This window comes from Myiozetetes cayanensis, unplaced genomic scaffold (assembly GCF_022539395.1).
Source record: "Myiozetetes cayanensis isolate MyiCay16 unplaced genomic scaffold, myiCay2020 scf27, whole genome shotgun sequence".
Classification (NCBI taxonomy): Eukaryota; Metazoa; Chordata; class Aves; order Passeriformes; family Tyrannidae; genus Myiozetetes; species Myiozetetes cayanensis.
The window spans coordinates 5535908-5553953 of record NW_026087488.1 but is presented as its reverse complement, the minus strand read 5'-3'; the positions used below and the strand labels follow the sequence as shown (position 1 = coordinate 5553953).

At 46.9% G+C, this 18046-nt stretch overlaps 2 protein-coding genes across 2 annotated transcripts in view; one reads left to right on the top strand and one right to left on the bottom strand.

Annotated features, from left to right (window-relative positions):
- VKORC1L1 (vitamin K epoxide reductase complex subunit 1 like 1) overlaps positions 1 to 9406 on the top strand; it is a 21015-nt gene extending 11609 nt beyond the window's left edge. The window contains exon 3 of the mRNA XM_050321711.1: positions 71 to 9406. Within this exon, the coding sequence (XP_050177668.1) occupies positions 71 to 297 (227 nt within the window). The 3' untranslated portion in view covers positions 298 to 9406. The remainder of the gene's footprint in view (positions 1 to 70) is intronic.
- GUSB (glucuronidase beta) lies at positions 6453 to 17901 on the bottom strand. The gene is made up of 12 exons (XM_050321710.1): positions 17661 to 17901; positions 15826 to 16014; positions 15197 to 15378; positions 14566 to 14708; positions 13861 to 14048; positions 12809 to 12961; positions 12048 to 12226; positions 11553 to 11699; positions 10408 to 10492; positions 8640 to 8816; positions 7914 to 8049; positions 6453 to 6659 (listed from the first exon to the last, which is right to left on the bottom strand). The coding sequence occupies exons 1-12, from the start codon at positions 17883 to 17885 to the stop codon at positions 6502 to 6504; spliced, it is 1962 nt and encodes a 653-aa protein (XP_050177667.1). The 5' UTR covers positions 17886 to 17901; the 3' UTR covers positions 6453 to 6501.
- Positions 17902 to 18046: the final 145 nt, after the last annotated feature.

Below are 18046 nucleotides of genomic sequence, written 5' to 3'. Positions count from 1 at the left end.
GTGCTCGGGCTTTGTGCTGTGTGTGGAGGGGCCGAGAGCAGCCCTAGTAACTCTCTCTCTCTTGTTGCAGGTATGACAGCAAGTGCAGTAGCAGCTCTAATCCTCATGACATCCTCCATAGTGTCTGTAGTAGGGTCATTGTACTTGGCATACATTCTGTACTTCGTGCTGAAGGAATTTTGCATTGTCTGCGTCATCACATATTTGCTGAACTTCATTCTCTTTATCATCAACTACAAACGACTAGTTTATTTGAACGAGGCCTGGAAACGGCAACTCCAACCCAAACAGGAATAGCCCCTGTTTGAACTCTTGACTGACAGTCTGAAGACCCAACTTCCATTAAGTTTATTTTGCAGTAATTTTTTATTCTCCATATCAGACACTTTCCCCGAGAATCATAACTGAATTTTTAATTATAAATTTGAAGGGGCCCCCCTGATAATTTTTCTGTGCTAATCTTCAGTTTAAATGTGGTTGTGAAAGAAAGCTCTAATACAATCAAAGACAAGCTTTAACTTTACTTTGAAGGAGTTTTAGCCACAGCAAAACCTAGACTCTCTCGTCCCCCTCCACTTGTGAAGTGGGTAACACTTGCTATAAAATATCCTGTATATAAATTCAGGTATAACAAGATGTGATCATGACATTAAATATTCTAGACTAGCATCACCATATTTAATGTTGCCATGTTTACAGTATGTGTATTACTTTTTTTTTTCTTTTTTTTTTTTTTTTTTTAGCTGATGGACTTAGATTTGACTAGGACTTAACACTGTAAATAAAATTAGAACTATTGGTTTCATCCCTGGAGAACTCACTGTACAAATGGGTTTTGTTAGGAGCTGTCAGAGGGTTCAGCTCACAGTCGACTGACACGATGGAAGAAGTGACCTCTAAAGAGAACACGGAGTTGCTGCACTCACTGCTCGTGCTGTCCCAAGAATGACGCTTGGGGTTGGTTCCATTTTTTTTTTTTCTTTTCCCTTCTTTCTTTCTTTTTGTCTCCAGTACCGAAAATGGAATTAAAGCTGAAAACCTGAAGTGTGTTCATTAAACCACAACCTCGTTAATTCTGTGCCGAGTGAAAATAGCTTCGTGTGGTCGATGGAAAGCCGCCACCAGGATATTCTGTGCAGGTTGGGGGTTGGTGTATCAAAGTGTTCTCTGGAAGGACTCAGTTTCCATGCAGAGCTGTTTCATTTTTAAGCTGTGGTCAGCCAGCCAGTGTTACTGATGTTTGATGTTCTATGAATGCTGCAGTATAGAATTGCAATTGCAGTGGAAACCACTGACTGAGCGGGACAACCGAGTCGTGCACTGAAAAAAGCAGTTACTTAATTGATCTTCGTCAGGATCCTTGGTTTGTGCTATATTGGGAAATGAACTTTAGGCCTGACACACACACACAAAGATCCCTTGGAAGGGCAAGCTGTTTAATGGGATAAGTAAGTAAATGTGCTCCTGAAAATGAAATGTGATATAGTGCTATCATTGCTCTTTCTAATAACTAATTGGGGGGGAAAAAAAATATTAAACTGCGGATTTAAACAAAGGAACAAAATTGTACGTGTTGTTTCTGCACTCAGTATTCTAAGGCTGAATGTTAAAAGTGCCTTCTGTCTTAAAATCTTAAACCAAATACTTTGCGTTGAACTTGGCAGGCAGAAGTGTCCTTGCTTTAAAAATGAACAAACAAACAAACAAAATTCCCAGCAAACTTGCTGGGGATACAGGAGTATTACAAGAGATGGTTTAGTTTTTAGACTGAGAAGTGGTAGCAATGTTGTTTCAGTTTAATTAAAAAAGGGTGATGGTGATTTGGAAGAGTAAAGTATTTGTGTTTCGGACTCTGTGACACCAAAATGTGTAGGTTCAGTTACTTTCTGTAATTGGTGCTGTGCTGCTTTTTGCCCTTGTCAGCTTCTGAACATGAAGAATTCCAACTGCATACCATTTATTTAAAGAATTAATTAAACTACTTTTTGGATTGTTTTTTTTTCCTCAAACATGAATGTCAGAGAGACCCTTCCGTTGTATGGATAAGTGGATCATAAACACTAAGTTGCTGAGGATAAACTTGACTGTGAAACATGCAGTGTTTGCATAGAGCAAAGAGAATTTTGAGGTTGAATCCACAAAATAGTATTTAAATTACTACTGAAGTAATTTTCTGGTTTGTATCAAGGATGTAGGTGGAAACTGCTTTTATGTATAGAGTTCTGTGGTATGAGTAACATCTGTTGCATGTAACACTAAATTACTTGTCCCTCTTGTCTGACAGTTTTAGACAACAATTCATTAAATACGTTTTGTATTGACCAGAGTATAGTTAAAGCTTGTCTTGATGTTTAGTTCTGTCTCTCAAATGCCTTGAACTTTGATATGAGGGGAATGAATGATGTTAAACTGGTCCCTCAAGGCTTGGCTTTGTTCTCTCACAAGCCTTGAGGCAGTATCACTGTTTAATGTGTGGTATAGATTTATTTTGATGCATTCCTGTGATCTACACTGAGGCATCTTTTTTTTTTCATCCAAGGAAGAGGTGAACACATGCTGCCTGAAATGGTCAGTGGCAGTGCTCATATCTCAGAACAAGCAGCCATGGAGACAAGTATGATCAATGAGTACTTGGTCCAATTTTTGGGAAAAAAAGGAAAAAAAGCCCCATCAGCTGAAAGTATTGGTGTTGACTTAACTTCACTGTGTCTTGTGCTTGTTTGTGTGGGCATAGTCTGTTAATTCAGTTTGTTTAGTAAAAATGTTTAGGGCCAGATTTCCAGCAGTTGTGTCTGCAGTCCTTGTTTGTGTGCACACAGGGATCACATGGAACTGGAGTTTGGTCTCTGGAAGAATTTGCAGCTACACTTTGTGCACAGACTTGCAAATCTGATCCTTAATTGTGAACTCTTTTGTCTTGTGTGCTTTTCTTGCAGTTACTTTTTACTGGAAGTGATTTGCTAGAAACGGCCCTGACTCTTCTATTTCTCTCTCGTGCTTCAGAAATGCAGTTGGCCTGAATAAAGGGCAAAATAATCTTAGCAGTAGAAATTTGGACCTTTTTGCTTCCAGTTCTTTGGCTCTCCTTGTTGCTCCCAATGATAGAAACAGCATCTTTCTTCCAGTAAAATGGCTCAGGTGGTGATGTGATGGAAATCAGAGGAGTGCCCCCCCTGCCTGCCCCAGCCAAAACAAACATGTTGGGAAGTGTGTGGTTGATTCTGATTTCACCCTTCCAAAAGGCAAATTCTGAGAAATCTTGAGGATACAGGAAAACACAGGTAAAATAATACCTGGGCTGGCAAGGGACAGGGGGATGTTACACAGATCCTCGTTGTGGTTTCAACACCCATGAGAACAGAGGGGAAAAAATTCACAATATCCACACAGTGGTTCTGAATTTGGGTCCTTCCTCCCCCTCTTTGGCTCTCAGAGTCACCGAATAGTCTCATTTGGAAGTTCCTCGGCGAGGGGTGGATTGGAAAGGCAAAAGAACCTCATCCCAAAACCTGCTTAGGAATGAAACATTCCTGAAATCCTCTTACTGTAAGGTACTTGCTACTCTTAAAGGCCAACAAAGCATTCAAGTCTCGCTGAGGAAATGAGTGTTCTTGGAAGTTTCTCGCTGTAAATTGTTCACGATGCTGAGGCCAATGAAACATTCCCGACCACCTTTGATGTCTGAAGTGACAACAGATCTCTTGTGAGGAGGTTTCTGCATTCTGTAGTGTTTGTCTGCTGCTGTACAGAGTCTCTCAATTGTTCCAGGAGGTTGGTGAGGTGCTTCAGGCAGCACTTGATGCTCCTAATTTATATGGGCTGAAGTCAGAGATTGAATGGCTTTGGTTCTGCCAGTGTTGTTTCAAACGTGAACTAGACAAAACTGGTCCAGGAAAGATGAAGTATTCTGTTACCATAAACCTGTATTAAGCATGGCCTAAATATTAGGTGTTTGTTCTGTATAGTATGTTCCATCCACTATTTATTCCTAGTGCTTTAAACTCCAAATTAAACACCCATGGAAATGGAGTCATTGGGCAGATGTTCCTTTCATCGATACAGGCTGAGAGATTCTCTACCGGAGGTTTAGGATACAATTTTGCTAACAGGTAAAAAACCAATGTAAATATGTATGAATTCTATTTGTTGCACATAACTTTTTTTGGTATAAAAAAGAAAAATAATAAATGTAGAAATTACCTGTGGACGTCTTGCTGCAATCATTCTTATGCTGCATTCATGCAGTCCAAACATAAGAGCTTGAATGAACCCAATCAGAGGCCTTTTTGGACTCAGTCTGAGCCTTAGAAACTGTTTTTAACGTCAGTACTGTAATTCTGTTTCTAGAAATGTACTAAGTTGTGGATTTTTTTTTTTTCAAAGACATTGTGTGTGTTAGCAGTAGTTTAAAGCACTTGATTCCCCACAGATCCCAGTTTGTAGAATTCCTGCAGCTTCATCACGTTGTGTGCACTGGGTGTGTAAAGGCTGAGCAGCGTTGACTTGAGGCTTTAATTGTTTACAGTTCTTTAAGCAACGTGCAAAAAAAAAAAAAAACCAACCCCAACGTTCAGTGTGCGATCTTTATCACTTCCTGCTTTATTGGTTCTGTGGATCTGCTTGAACCCCCTCCCCCAAGATCACCAAGAACCTGGGAAATGCAGTGTGTGTGTTCCTGGATTTGGGGGGGCTGAGGGAGCTGCCGGGAAGGGTTGGGTAGGGCAGCTTGGGTTTGTGATTGCACTGAGCTGGTCAGAACAAGCAGGAACTGAGCTCAAATGTGTGCTTTTCATACATATGGGTATTAAACTCTGCCTCGGTTGTGTTGGACTGAATGAAGTTAAAACTTCCTCTTCTGCAGCTGCAAGCCCAGTGTTACAACAGGGATCTGAGCCCTGCTTTGTAATGAGGAAACAGTGTCAGATCCTTCTCTGTATTTTGGTATGTTCTGTCTGGTGAAATGGGGAATCATTTTTAAATAATGGTGTCTGGAGATGGAGAAGTTGAAGTGACTTTCAAACACTGGTAGTGGGTTTAAATGTGGTAACTTCTTCTACCATGGTACGTTTGGACAAGTGTCTTTTTACTGTGCATAGACTTTTATATTCTGGGGGTTTAGTTAAACAGAAGATCTAGACCTAACATGGTGTGAGGGATGTTGATAGTAGGTTGTTTCTTTTCCCTTGAAAACTTCCTAATTGTTCTGAGGTCTGCAGCAAACATCTGTGCCCTCATTCTGTGTGTGGCAGGGTGGAAGGTGGGGCTGATTCCTAAGGTACCACCTCTAAAGGAAAGTGAATTTGGCCAACACAAAACATAAGAGCAAATATTTTCTTTATATTGTCAGATTTTGGTCGCTTTCCTGAGCCACTGACACAGGAAAGCGTTAGAAAAGGGAGTCACAGCAACAGTTTCACACAGAATCTGTGAATCATTAAAACTACCTAATTGTACCAATTTCCCAAATGCACTGGGCAGCCTCCAGTTTTGTCGTTCTGCTCCCTGTGATGCTGCTCTTGGGACGACCCTGGGATGTTGCTGTAAGGTGTTTGCAGATTAAGTGTTCTGAGCTCTTCTGTGAGTGTTGCTGTGATCTATGACAGTCTAAAGCCAGGCCTTCAGAGTCCCCTGAGACTGGTGTGCAGCCCAAAAGGGAGGTTATTACACCATTGTGCTGTCTAGAGCAGCACATTAATTGACACGTGGCCCTACCCCAGACTGCTTCAGGCCACTACCAGGAAGGTTTAGAACAAACTTGCCCTCTTATACTGCTGTTATTGTGCTCCATGGTGACAGTTTAAAGTGAAGGAAACCCTTCCACGCTGGAAGGTAAAACTGCATCAAACAATGGCAGTTTTGGTACTGTGAGTAAAATCAATACTTTTATTAGAGTTCAATGGATGTAGTACCTGCCTGTCTAACATATTCCACCTTGCTGCTGTAGTATGAATTCCAGACTGTGTTGGGAGTGTGTTGGGTGTCCTCACAGTGGTTCTTGCCCTTCCTGAATGCTGTGAATGCTCAGGAGTTCTCACACACACATCCTGTCAGGCAGGAGAAGCTGCATAAACTCTACTCCTCTGTGGACAATTTGCTGTGATCTGAGTAGTGTAACTGTTAGGGGAGTATAACTGGAAAACCTCATTTGCATTAGGGGGATGTGATGTTCATTTAGAGTAACTTAGATATTTTTTTTTAAGTCTTCAGCATTGATTTGTGTCTTTTAATATTTGTGTTGGGGTTTTTTTGCCATAAACAGATACCTCAGTCAGGATCTCTAACTTCAGCTCCTTAAAACTCTGAATATTTGTTTCACTCTCTGGAAAGAGGAAGCCTCCAGACATGGCTAAGCAGAGGAAACCAGTGTTTCTGATCTGCTTCACATCACAGTAACTACTTCAGGTGGTTAAGAAATCGCATTAGACTTACAAGACTTGAGTCAGGCACACAAGTTATTTAAACAGAAATTTACTAACAAGTTCAGCATAATACCCTTTGATTTCATTTTAAAAAGAGGGAATGTGATGTTATTACAGGAGGAAGGCAGCTTGATTCATTTGCAATCTTCCAGTATCTCTCTCTAAGAACAAATGCAGCTGCTTTGGGCTGTCGCTGGCGGGTGAATATTCCTTTCTTGTTCCCCAAAACACGCGTGGTCCCTGTAGAGGTTATAAAATACAGCATATATAACATGCTCTTACATGCCCTACTTGAACTGTTGCAGTGTAGGTACTAAATCAGGTTAGGAGGAAGAGACCTATGCACTTTCCTTTCCACACAGTCAAGGTACAACGGGGAGCTTGGCTGATGTAACTTGTGTCACCTTGGCACAATTAATTGATGTCACAGAGCAATACAGCTGCAATTCAGTGTATTTACAGCTGGTAAGTCGATGGCACTTAATTTGGGTGTGCCCATTAATTTGTGCAGTATTGTATTTACAGTAGATATTCCTGCCACTGGTTCCACCTTGTAATTTGATGGTTGGAAAATGTTGATGAGTGTTTGACTGTATTGTCCTTTAGTGGTGTCTGTCCTTTTAGCCTATTTTAGTTCTCATAGGAAAGTAGAAAAGAGGATTGCAGCACAGAGAGACACTGGAACTGCATCTGTGTATGTGAACTTGTCTACATTTTCTCCATCCTCCTGTTTGAAGCTGATACTACTTTCCTGACCCCTGCACTGCACTGACTGAACTTTCTACTGCCTGTATTGGTGCTCTCTGGATTATTCTTAGGGGTTTTCTCTGCCTGCAGTCAACACTGACCGTTCACCCCTGAGCTCACTGCAGGTGGCACAAGCAGAAGTGGTTCCTTACCAGGTCCCCTGAGCTGTAATTGTTTAATTTCTGTGTGACTGCACTGTAGATTAAGGAATGCCCAGTACTTTGTGACTGCACTTATCATTTATTAATGGTGGATGGAGTGTCATGATAGACAGTTGTCTGCCAGTGTGGCATCTGCTCCTCTGTTGCTAAACCTCTACCAAGTTAATGATGCATTATTTAGGGGGCTCTGTTGCTAAGGGCAGCTGGAGATGAAATAGGAAGTGAGACACATCCTGACAGCTGAATGAGCTCTGAATTGAGGGTGGCCAAGAAACAGGAGCAGTCTGGGTCTGCTCAGGAGCTTCCCTTGCTCTGCCCTAGTGCAGTGTCTCATGTTCTGGGGATCATCCCTGCAGGTGGGATGTGCAGGAGCTCAGGCTGGAGAGAGGCTGCATTAAGCACAGGCAGGACCTTCCCTCTTGGCTCTGGTCATGCTGGATTTTGTCACAGGAACCAGCAGTGCTCTGTCTTGGTAAACAGAGGGCTCTTTGTCCTGCCCTGCAGCCCAATATTGCTTGTGTGGCATAAACCACTTTAAACTTGCAGGGAGGATGGAGAGCTGTTTGGAGCACAAAGAGAAGCTTACCTTGATTAGTCATGAAATCAGCAAAATTCCATATGAGCTCCCCAATCACGTACTCCTTCCTCTTCTTGTCAAAAACAGAGTGGTACTCCTTTAGCATGGCCTTCTGGTACTCCTCACTGAACATGAGAGGGGGATCCTACAGCCAGGGAAAAGAGGTGGCCTTGAGTGCAGGTGACAGTTTATCCCAGCAAAGGCACTTCCCATTACTGGGGACCTGCTTCCTAAAGACAGACTTCATGGTTGGTGTGTCCTTTCATTGCTGCTGCATTAACAATGGCTGTGAGTGACAGCTGGCAACTACTGACAGTGCCAAGGGGCCACACACATAACCTACAGAGAGAATTCCAGGGAAAGGCTGTGGTGGTCTTTTGTCATGGCAGGGACAGCAGTGCCACCCCCTTCTGCGTGTGACAGCACCATGACATCACCATCCAGTGCTGCACCTTCCAATTCAGCATTTTCCACATCTGCCAAAGCACAGGTTTCAGAGTGCTCAGTGCCCTCAGTCAGAGCTGGGAACTCCTCCCTAGGTAGGCTCCAACCTTTGCTGTGGCAAAGCTCACTGATTTTGGTGGAGCAGGATTACAGTCCTGGAGTCTTTCCAGGCACTCACAGCCAGTGCATCTCAAAACAAAGGCAGGCTCAGGGCCCATCTCTGCCAGTTAAATTGTGCTGCCCTGTCAGAGCAGCAGAGCTGTTTCCCTCTGGGACATCTACAACACTTACACTGTGGAGTCCAGGAACTGAGTCTGCTCCGTATTCGCTCTGGATAATGGGCTTTTGGTAGGTTTTATACCAGTTCTCAAACTGGGCTGTGAGTTGTAGTGGAATCACTTCCAGGTGGCCTGGGTCGTGGTACCAGGAGAAGTAGCTATTTACACAAATCACATCCACATAGGGAGCCTACAAAAAAAAACCAAGGTGAGAGTGTTTTGTCACAGAGCTCAACGTAGACAACCTTCTCTCGTAAAGCTAAATCCTCCTTTGGGTTCCTTTAATGGAATCCAGGTTTATTACATGTAGAATGAAGTCTTTTTCCCCATCACTCAGGCCCTCCCAACATACCTTTCCCAGAAAAAAAACCCAAACCAACAGGATAAATTTAATAAGCTGATAGCATATTAATTTGGCATTTTTGTTACAGACTTAGGAAGTCACAGCAAGGAGTTAGACAAGATCAGCCCATTTCATCTCAGGTTTGTCAGAAGCTTTTGTTTCCAAGATGTCTGTGGCTTGCAGGTACATGTAGATGTACTGTTTGAATATTGGACCGTGATTACCAAGTCAGTGGTCAAACATTTTGACGAGCAGCTAAATTTGTGCATCGATGGTGCAATACTAAGACTGAGCATTCTGCAAGTTCTATGCCATTTCTACCACATGGACAGTATGAAAAAAGGGGCACAAAAGCCCACTAAAGATAAAGTGATGTTGTATGTAACTTGTTCAATGTTCTCTTAACATGTTTTGTAATAAAAAAAGTTCTAATATCACATCAGTGTACGAGATCTGTTCTTTGCCTTTGTTTTCCTGCGCTCAGGGTGGTCAGAGCATCTCACAGGGATGGGATACTGGAGTTGGTGTGCAAGTGCCTGATTCAACAGCAGTATCCAAGAGCAGATTCCTGCTAGGCTCCTTCAAAACCATCAGGTTTGAGGGTTTTTTGAGGCCATCAGGTGGTGGGTTTTTTTTCCTGGGGTGGGGAGGAACAAACCTTGGAGTTACAGATTGGTAACTGTAGGACAGCTTGGAAGAAACACAAAGTGTAACCTCTAGCACAGCCATGTGGTAGTACCAGGTACCTCCAAACTCACCTGCTCCAGGTGTTTGTTGTACAGTAGTGACAAGCATTATAAAGCCACCTTGAAAAATTAAAAGTTACACAGGAACTACCCTGGAAACAAATGTATGTGTTTAAATTCCTTGGTTCACGCTGTGGCCAAAGGCACAGACATCAAAACCAAAAAAATACCCCTTGGCTATTTGTCCAGCTCTAGGGCTTTAATTACGAAGCTGGAGGAGCTTTTTAGATTATTCAACACAAATAGACATCTGCCAAAGAAGATCTAGAGCAGTTTAAAGCAGGAATTAAAGCAAAGCTTCCTTCCTTCAGACTTCCACGAGGGTTGTTAGTGTTTTAAAGAGGTTTAAGCTTTGGCTTAATTGCAAGTGAAAATCCTGAGCATTTGTAAACACAGTCAATGGAACAGCAAAGCATGACAATATTAATGGAATCCAGGGGTATAATCCTGCACACAAAGAACTGTTCTCTCTTACAAATGCTTTTTTTTTCAGCTGGACTACAACTACAGGACAAGGTGCTTTGTCCTAGAAACAAAACCGTAAGTTTTCTTCTGCCTTTCCCTGTTAAATATCTCCAGTAAATTTGGTGAGGTGGGGGGAAAGGACTGTAAAACAAGGGACAAGAAGAGGAAATTTAATGTATGAAAATTAAAAAAAAAAAAAAAAAGGCTAGAAAATAAAGCAAACTTACACCATGATCAAGGGCGTAATTAGCATCTGTCACAAAGGTTACTGGTCTGGTGGGATCGAGAGCTTTGGTGTGAGCTATCACTGTCCTGTTTGCAAACAGTAAAACAGAGTTCAACAACAGCATGGAGAAGCACAGCCCCATTTCCCCAGGCTCTCTGTCCTTCCACACACCCCCTCGAGCTGGTTTTTGATTTAGCAGCCGGTATTTTTAATTAAATAAAGAGATTATCTGTCACAAATGGGTTGCTGTCCCACCTGAAGGAGAGCAGAGTGGAAGCACACCAAGCACAGGCACCTTAATTTGTCTGTTGGTGCCAGCAGCTTAGGGGTTGGAGAAGGGACAGTGAGTTTGAGGACAAAACTGTAAAAAGGGTAATGGGAAGTTTGGGAACAACTCCTGGGATGTGTTCCTGCAGAAGCACAAAGCCCTATCCCTGTGCCAGAGCAGGCACAGATTGGCTGCTTTTGAGAAACCCTGAGCTGAGGGAGATGAGACAGAAGGGGAGGGTCAAGCCCTGCTGCAACCCCAACGTGGCAGGAGGGTGGTGGATCACTCTGATGAATTAAACTGCACAGTTACCTCTTAATGCACCTACAGCTCCTAGGGACAGTCTGCTACCCCACTGCAGAGCTGCCTCTTGGCTCTCCAAAGCTTAGATCTCTTTAAAAACAAAACCAAGGGGTCTGCAGGGACTCAAAGCAGTGGCTTTGAGGTGGGCTGTCACAATCTCCTGCAGAACAAGTAACTGCCACTAACTGAAGAACTTTGTCTTCAGAATGAAAGGCCAATTATTTTACAGCTTTGCTGTAATTCTCAAAGAATTTAGCCCTTCCAGTGGTAACAAGGAATATTCTGTTGCTATCAGGTCTGATTTTGCTTTATCCTTAGCTCAAGAGGAGATGCTCATGTGGATTCCTGGTAATTTTGCTGAACCTTACTGGTTCAAAACCAACAAACTGAGACAGTTGAGCATCGGTTCCATACCTGCAGCAGTTACCCTTTCAGTTTGCATCTGCAGGTACGGTTTCAGGGTTCCCAAAAAATGCCTGCCCTCTCTTTACTGCTTCTCTGTGCCATCCCAAAGGAAGAAGATGCATCATCTGCCAGCGTTCAAGCCTCAGCTCTGTACAAGGAGATGCACTTACTTAAAGTAGAAGCCTGCTGGGGGCAGCTCCGAGGCCGGCTCGTTGGCCACTGACCACATCACAACTGAGGGCCTGTTCTTATCCCTGCGGATCAGCTCCTCCATCACAGCCAGGTGGTGGTGCAAGGACTCGTTCCCAAAGCTCTCGCTGAAAGACAAGAGGTGAGACCCAGTGAGGTGAGGGTGTAAAATCCATCCCCCTTTGCTTTTCCCTGTGAAAACCGGGGTCCATGAGCCCTGCTGAGTCTTGACACTGAGTATGGCTCCTGCCCTGCTTCCCCAGAGCTCTCTGCACAGTTCAGGGCCGTGGTTTAACTGAGTCATGTGGCAAAATGCCCTCGGGTTGCCCAACCCCTCCAGGCACGGGTGGCGCAACGGGGCGATTTCTAAATAGAGCAAAGTACTCCCGTTATCGGGACAACGCGAGGGGACAGTTTTGAGGCGGCTCAGAGAGGAACAGAGGAGCAAGGGCAGGGTGTGCTGAGCGGTTCCTTACGGCAGTTTGATGCCCACCCCCGGGCACTCGTCGATGACCACGATGCCGTAGGCGTCGCACAGGTCCATGATCTCCTCGGCGTAGGGGTAGTGGCTGGTGCGGAACGAGTTCGCCCCCAGCCAGCGCAGCAGGTTGAAGTCCTTCATAATCAGGGCCCAGTCAAGGCCTTTCCCACGGATCTGGGGAGAGAGAGAGAGAGAGAGATCACCCCCTGTCCCACTGCTGGGATGGGACTTTTCCCCGTGCGTTTGCCAAGCACCACCTCCGCCACTGCCAGGGGCAGGGAATCTGAGAGCAGCTATCACAGTCAGAGGGGTTTGGGTAGGAAAGAACCTTAAAGACCATGCAGTTCCACCCCCCTGCCATGGAAAGGGATACCTCCCACTAGACAAGGCTGCTCCAAGCCCGGTCCAACCCGGCCTTGAACCTTTCCAGGGATGGGGCAGCCACACCTTCTCTGGGCAACCTGTGCCAGGGCCTCCCCACCCTCACAGTGACCTGCTCCAGTGCCCCACCACCCCCACTGCTGACCTAATGCATGTCAGCATGTCTGACTGGAAACCATGGCTGGAGATGGCTCAGCATCTCCACCAGCACCCTGAGGGACGTCAGGACTGTGGCAGGACTGGGCACGGTGTCCCCTTAGTGCCGGTAAACGTTCAACCCCTGGCAGCTCCCAGCCTGGGTGTGAGGACACAGCCCCGTGGAGAGGAGGGGAGGCAGGCAGGTGAGGTGAGGGGCCCGTGGGTGCTCACACTCACATCTGCATCCTCGTGCTTGTTGACGCCGTGGAAGTAGAAGGGCCTGCCGTTGATGAGGAACTGGGTGCTGGTGACGTGGACGGTGCGGATGCCGACCGGGAGCGTGTACACGTCCTCCAGCAACGCCCCGTCCACCTGCGCCTGCATTTTCACCTGGATGGCCAAGGAGGAAGGTAAGGGACATGCTGGGGTTCACAGGGACATCCTGTGCTCCCTCCCCTCTGTCTGTCAGGGCTATTTTGACACCTCCCATCCACTTCCCAGCCCTGCCTCGACACACAGCCTGCTCCTCACTGCTGCTTCATCTCCTGTCCTCAGGGTAGGAGCAAGGTCTGACTAAACAGAAAATAGAAATCCAAGCTGGGGAAGTTAAAGGATGAAGAATGAGCCCCTGGATGACCCTTGTGGGGCTTGCTCACCCCAAGAGCTGCAGTGTCTTTTTCCCGTGCTTGTCTGGCCCGTTTCATCCCCTCCCAGGCAAGACAGTAGGACCCCTTCTCTGCCCTGCACCAGGCAGTGACTGACATGTCACCTGCTCACAAGAGATACAAACCTGAGACCCTGGAGACTCACAGCAGCTCATCTGTACTGATTTCTGCACCAAAACATCACTACTGATCCTTAACTCACAGAGAGTCCTCCAAGGCTCCAGCTATTAAAGATGAACTGTTGTCTTGCAGAGCGGGAAGAAAGCTGGGTGCATGGCAAAGCCTGTGGAAGAGGTTGGCAGCCTGCTCCTCAGAGACCCTGCTCTCAACTTGCAGGGCATCTCCTCCCCTGTATGGTCTCAAATGGGATGGACTGGGCCCTAAATGTGAAGGGGAAGCACCTCAGAGCACACATGTGCACTCCAGCCATGCCCTTCTCACTGCCAGACCTTTCAGTTCAGCACCCAGGGAGCTGCCAAAGCTTAGTTTGATTACTACCTAATTAGCAATGCCACGCTGGTCACATGAACAGGACCCATGAGAGAAGAGGAGATGGGCCACATGGCAGTTCCTTAACCAAATTAAACAGAGAGAACACACAGAAAGGAAGAAATGCCATTTTACCTCTAAGGAGTAGAGGTATCCAGGGTTCTCGTGCATCAGGTAAGGCCACCAAAGGTTTGGGTTCAGGACTTTGAGCTCTCCCTCTGGCCCATCTCCTGTGGCAACCACTTTCCCCTCCTGGTCACGTAAACTCAGGGACAAGGAATAGGCTGTGCTGCCAACAACTGACACCTCGTACTGCACCATTGCTGGTTCGAAGGAAACAACAGACCATCAGAGACTGACACAGCAGGGAAAATACTCGTATCACATGCTGGGGTTTCACATACAACAGCATTAAAAATGAGGGAGATGTAGAACAACAACAGTGGCATGAATCGAGTGTAAGAAGCAGGACCTGTCTGTCTTGTAGTCCAGAATATTCCAACAAGATTTGTTGTGTACCACACAGCTCTCACTCGGAGATAATCCTGCTCTAAGTGGCAGGAAGACTGCTCCTCCCGAGAAATTCTACTTTGAGAAACACCTGATCATCCCTGGACTTTAACAAAATTAGTCTCTTGCAACAACTTCTTGGTTTTGTTACTGTTTCTGAACCCTTCACCACATTCCTGCAGCTGCTGAGCTGTGCAATAGGCCAGCTCAGCTTCAAGAGAGAGCCACGAGCAAACAAATTCAGTCAGGCATTTGCAGGATATTTTCTCTGCTGCCCTTGTCATCTCCATTTGGAGTCTGAGGTAGCTGCTGTAATTGTTCTGGACCTACCAACATGCTCTGATGAAGTAGTTGTCACAGTAATGTCATCTATGTAGGCAGAAGGAGTGGTGTAAAGCACAACCGGGCGATGGATTCCAGCGTAATTAAAGAAATCAAACTTGGTGTTCTGCACAAAATAGTTCTTGGGATACCTGAGTGAGCAAGACAAGGAGAAGTGGCTACATTATGCTTCACTGCACATATGGATGCTGGCAATGCAAAACAGTCAAGCAATCACAGCTGCTGGCTGGTAAAATAGTCTTTACAACAGAGTGGATCTGTCTTTCAGTGGTGCTGCTGCTGCTGCTACACTAAAGGATTCTGCCAGCTAACAAACATCTGGAGCCCAAGGAGTTTGATCCTTCGGTTTCCAGCTGAATTCAAGCTTCTCAAATCTGCCATTGATTCAGCTTGACAAATCACTTAATCTCAGCTCCCTGTGTATAAAAGAGATGCAATCACTCAGTGCTGATTTCTTGTAGCACCAAAGCTTAAACTCCTCCCTGCTGCTCGACTGCTGAATTTCAGCATAAATACAATCCCGTGCTTTTGTGAGTTGCTTGGAGCACCAGCAGCTGAATAAATTCCCACTCCCCCATCCCTGGGATTAACCCAGCAGTGCAGCACCTTGGCAACTCACCTTGTTTTGTCAGTCATGTACTGGATGGACCCCGGGGGCAGAGTGTGGGGTGTCAGGGTGTTGTTGACCGCGACAGTGATGCGGCACAGGCTCCCTGGGCTGCCCTGGACAACGCTGCTGATATCAGCTTCAAAAGGGAGGTGTCCCCCTTCGTGCTCCACCACTTGCACCCCGTTGACCCACTGCAAGAGAAGACACCCCAAAAAATGGAGTTATTGGGGGTTTTGTGGCAAGCAAAGCACAGAGAAGGGAAGGAGCCCAGCGAAGGGCAGTCAGGATTCCCAGCAACACTGGACCTTTTTCTAGGCTCTTGATCCTCACAGGATCAATCCAGAAGCCCTTCCTTTGCCAAGAGATAGGTCTGGTTTACCTACAAATATCACCAAGAGACACAGTAGTGAGGAAATATTTAGGAACTAGTCCTGATATTGGAGCATCGAAGAGAAACTGGAAATCACGGCCAAGTTCTTGGCTGGGGGAAATCAGGCGAGAGTGAAGAAGACAGCAAAGAGATACAAAATCTAGCGAAGGGATACAAGACATCTAGGCAGAGATGTCTTTGCTGAGCAAGCCACGAGCCCAGTGGTAGTGCAGCACAATTTTGGAAGCACATGGACAATTTCACTTACCACGATGGAGTAGTAATGGGCACTCCCAAAACGCAGCACCACTCTGGTGCTGGGGGAGTCCTGCAGCCAGCGGGCAGGGAGCAGCACCTCCTTCTCATACCACACCCAGCCGATGTAGTTCTCCAGGCTGGGGTCCTGGGTGATGTCGTTGAAGCTGGCGGGCACCGGCATGTCGATCACAGGGCCGGTCTGCCGGGAATTTCATGGAAAGGGAAGGAAGAGATCATTTAAAAAGAGAAATGTTACTGCTGGAGGTGTCCCCTTACAATCCCATTGCCAAGGGGGAAATAACTTGGGAAAACCTGTTTAGAAATTGGTGTGGTCTGTCACAGGTCCTGCACAAGTCCTGAATAGCAGCAGGCACGGGAATGTGCCCTTTCCTGCAGGAAACAGCTGCTCGTATCTTTTCCCTTCCTGATGTACAATGAAGTGCTCTTGTTAATGGCTCTGGTGTCATGGAATCAGAGAGGTGAGGGAGGGAAAAAGCCAACTCAGGTTGTTGGTTTAGCCCAGGGTTTCCCACAGCCTGTGTTTTTTCCTGCACAGCTCCAGCTGTTGGGTGAGCAGTGCAGGGGTTGTTGGGGTGATGCTTGTCAGGTTAGGAGCTGTAGTAAAAGGGTGGCAAGACCAATGGATATTTTGGGACAGATTCCTCAGGGAAGGTTTGTGGAGACTGTTTGGAATGAGTTCAGCCTTTCTCAGCTCCTGAAAGCAACAGAAATTCCTTGGGGTTACAACTGAATCACTTCACTTGCTTATTTTAAGGTAAGGGTTAGAGGGTGGCAGTGTCACACTGAACATCGAGGTGCTGCTGCCAAACAGAGCTGCTCATTTTTAGCACCTGCTGAGCTCGTGATGTTGCACAAGCAAGTGCTGCAGCAGCTTCCCCTTTCCTCAGGAAGCCTTTCCAAGGAGAGGGGAACAAGGAAGGTCCGGTTGCCCAGGGTGAGCATCATGTGGGCAGCTGACTCAGCACCAGCACTGCAGAGAACTCGGTGCCTTTATCAGACACAAGAAAATCCCAGTGGGAAAATCCTTGGATGGTGAAGCAGATTTTCTAGTATTTGATGCAGGACATCCTTTGACTGGGATGGCCAGAACATGTGTGTCCTTCTGGGAGATCCTCTGATGCTTAAAGCAGGTTAAGTGCACATGTCTAAGCCTCCCTTTGTGGGGGAATAGTTCAGGATTCCTCTCCACTGGCTGGCACTTCCAGCAGAACAGTGTCTTTCAGCTCTTCTCCCCTTCCACAATTTCACCCAAAATTTAGTCAAAGGATTAAAAAGTAAGGATTATGAATAACTTACACACTTTATGCATAGAATACATAACTTCTCTCTTTTAGGTAATGGTCTTCATTTCCTAACAGATTTCAGTTACACTAAAACTGTGCTTATCAGCACTCCGCAACTTCGAAATAAATAATTCCAGTGCCCTTTCCAGGCACGCTGCTGTTTATCCTGAGCTGCTGACGGGCGGGTCAATGCTGTGCGAGCCCAGCCTGGCTCCTGCAGCTCAGGGCAGCTGAAGGTGGCTGTGGTTCATTCAAACGGTTCCTGCCCTCAGAGCAGCCGCGGGATCATCACAAGGATCACCAGAGGCTGCTGCTAATTAGGACCTGCCTCAGGAATAACCTCTGCACGGCCCTAACCGAGCGCAGGGCGGGGGGCGAAGGGCAGCGGCTCCGCAAGCCCGGCGGGGAAGGAAGGGGGAAGGAAGGGAGAAAGGAAGGAAAGGGGAAAACGGCGCTCTCGGGGCGGGATGAAGCCTGGTTTGGAGGGGTCCCGCACCCCGAGCCCCGGGATGGAGCCCCCCATCCCCCCCGCCCCCGGTACCTGCCGGAGCGGCTGCCGGTACCAGCGCTGCGAGAACCCGGCGTTCCTGCCCGGGGACAGGTCGGCGCGGAAGCTCCAGAGGCCGCCGAGCTCCTTGCGCTCCCGGGAGGGGGTGTCCCGGGGGGGCAGCATCCCGGGCAGCGCCGCCGGGAGCAGCGGGAGCAGCAGCAGCAGGAGCAGCGGGCACAGCCCGGCCGCGCTCCCGCCCGGCGCCGCCGCCGCCATCTTGGCTGTGGGCAGTGCCCGGCCGGGGGCGGGGCCGATCCCTGTCCCGGTCCCCATCCCGGTCCCGCCCCGATGGGATGGGATGGGATGGGATGGGATGGGATCTGGTGCTGTCCCACGGGTCACCGGCGGGCAAAGTCACCGCTATCCTGGCGGGGAGG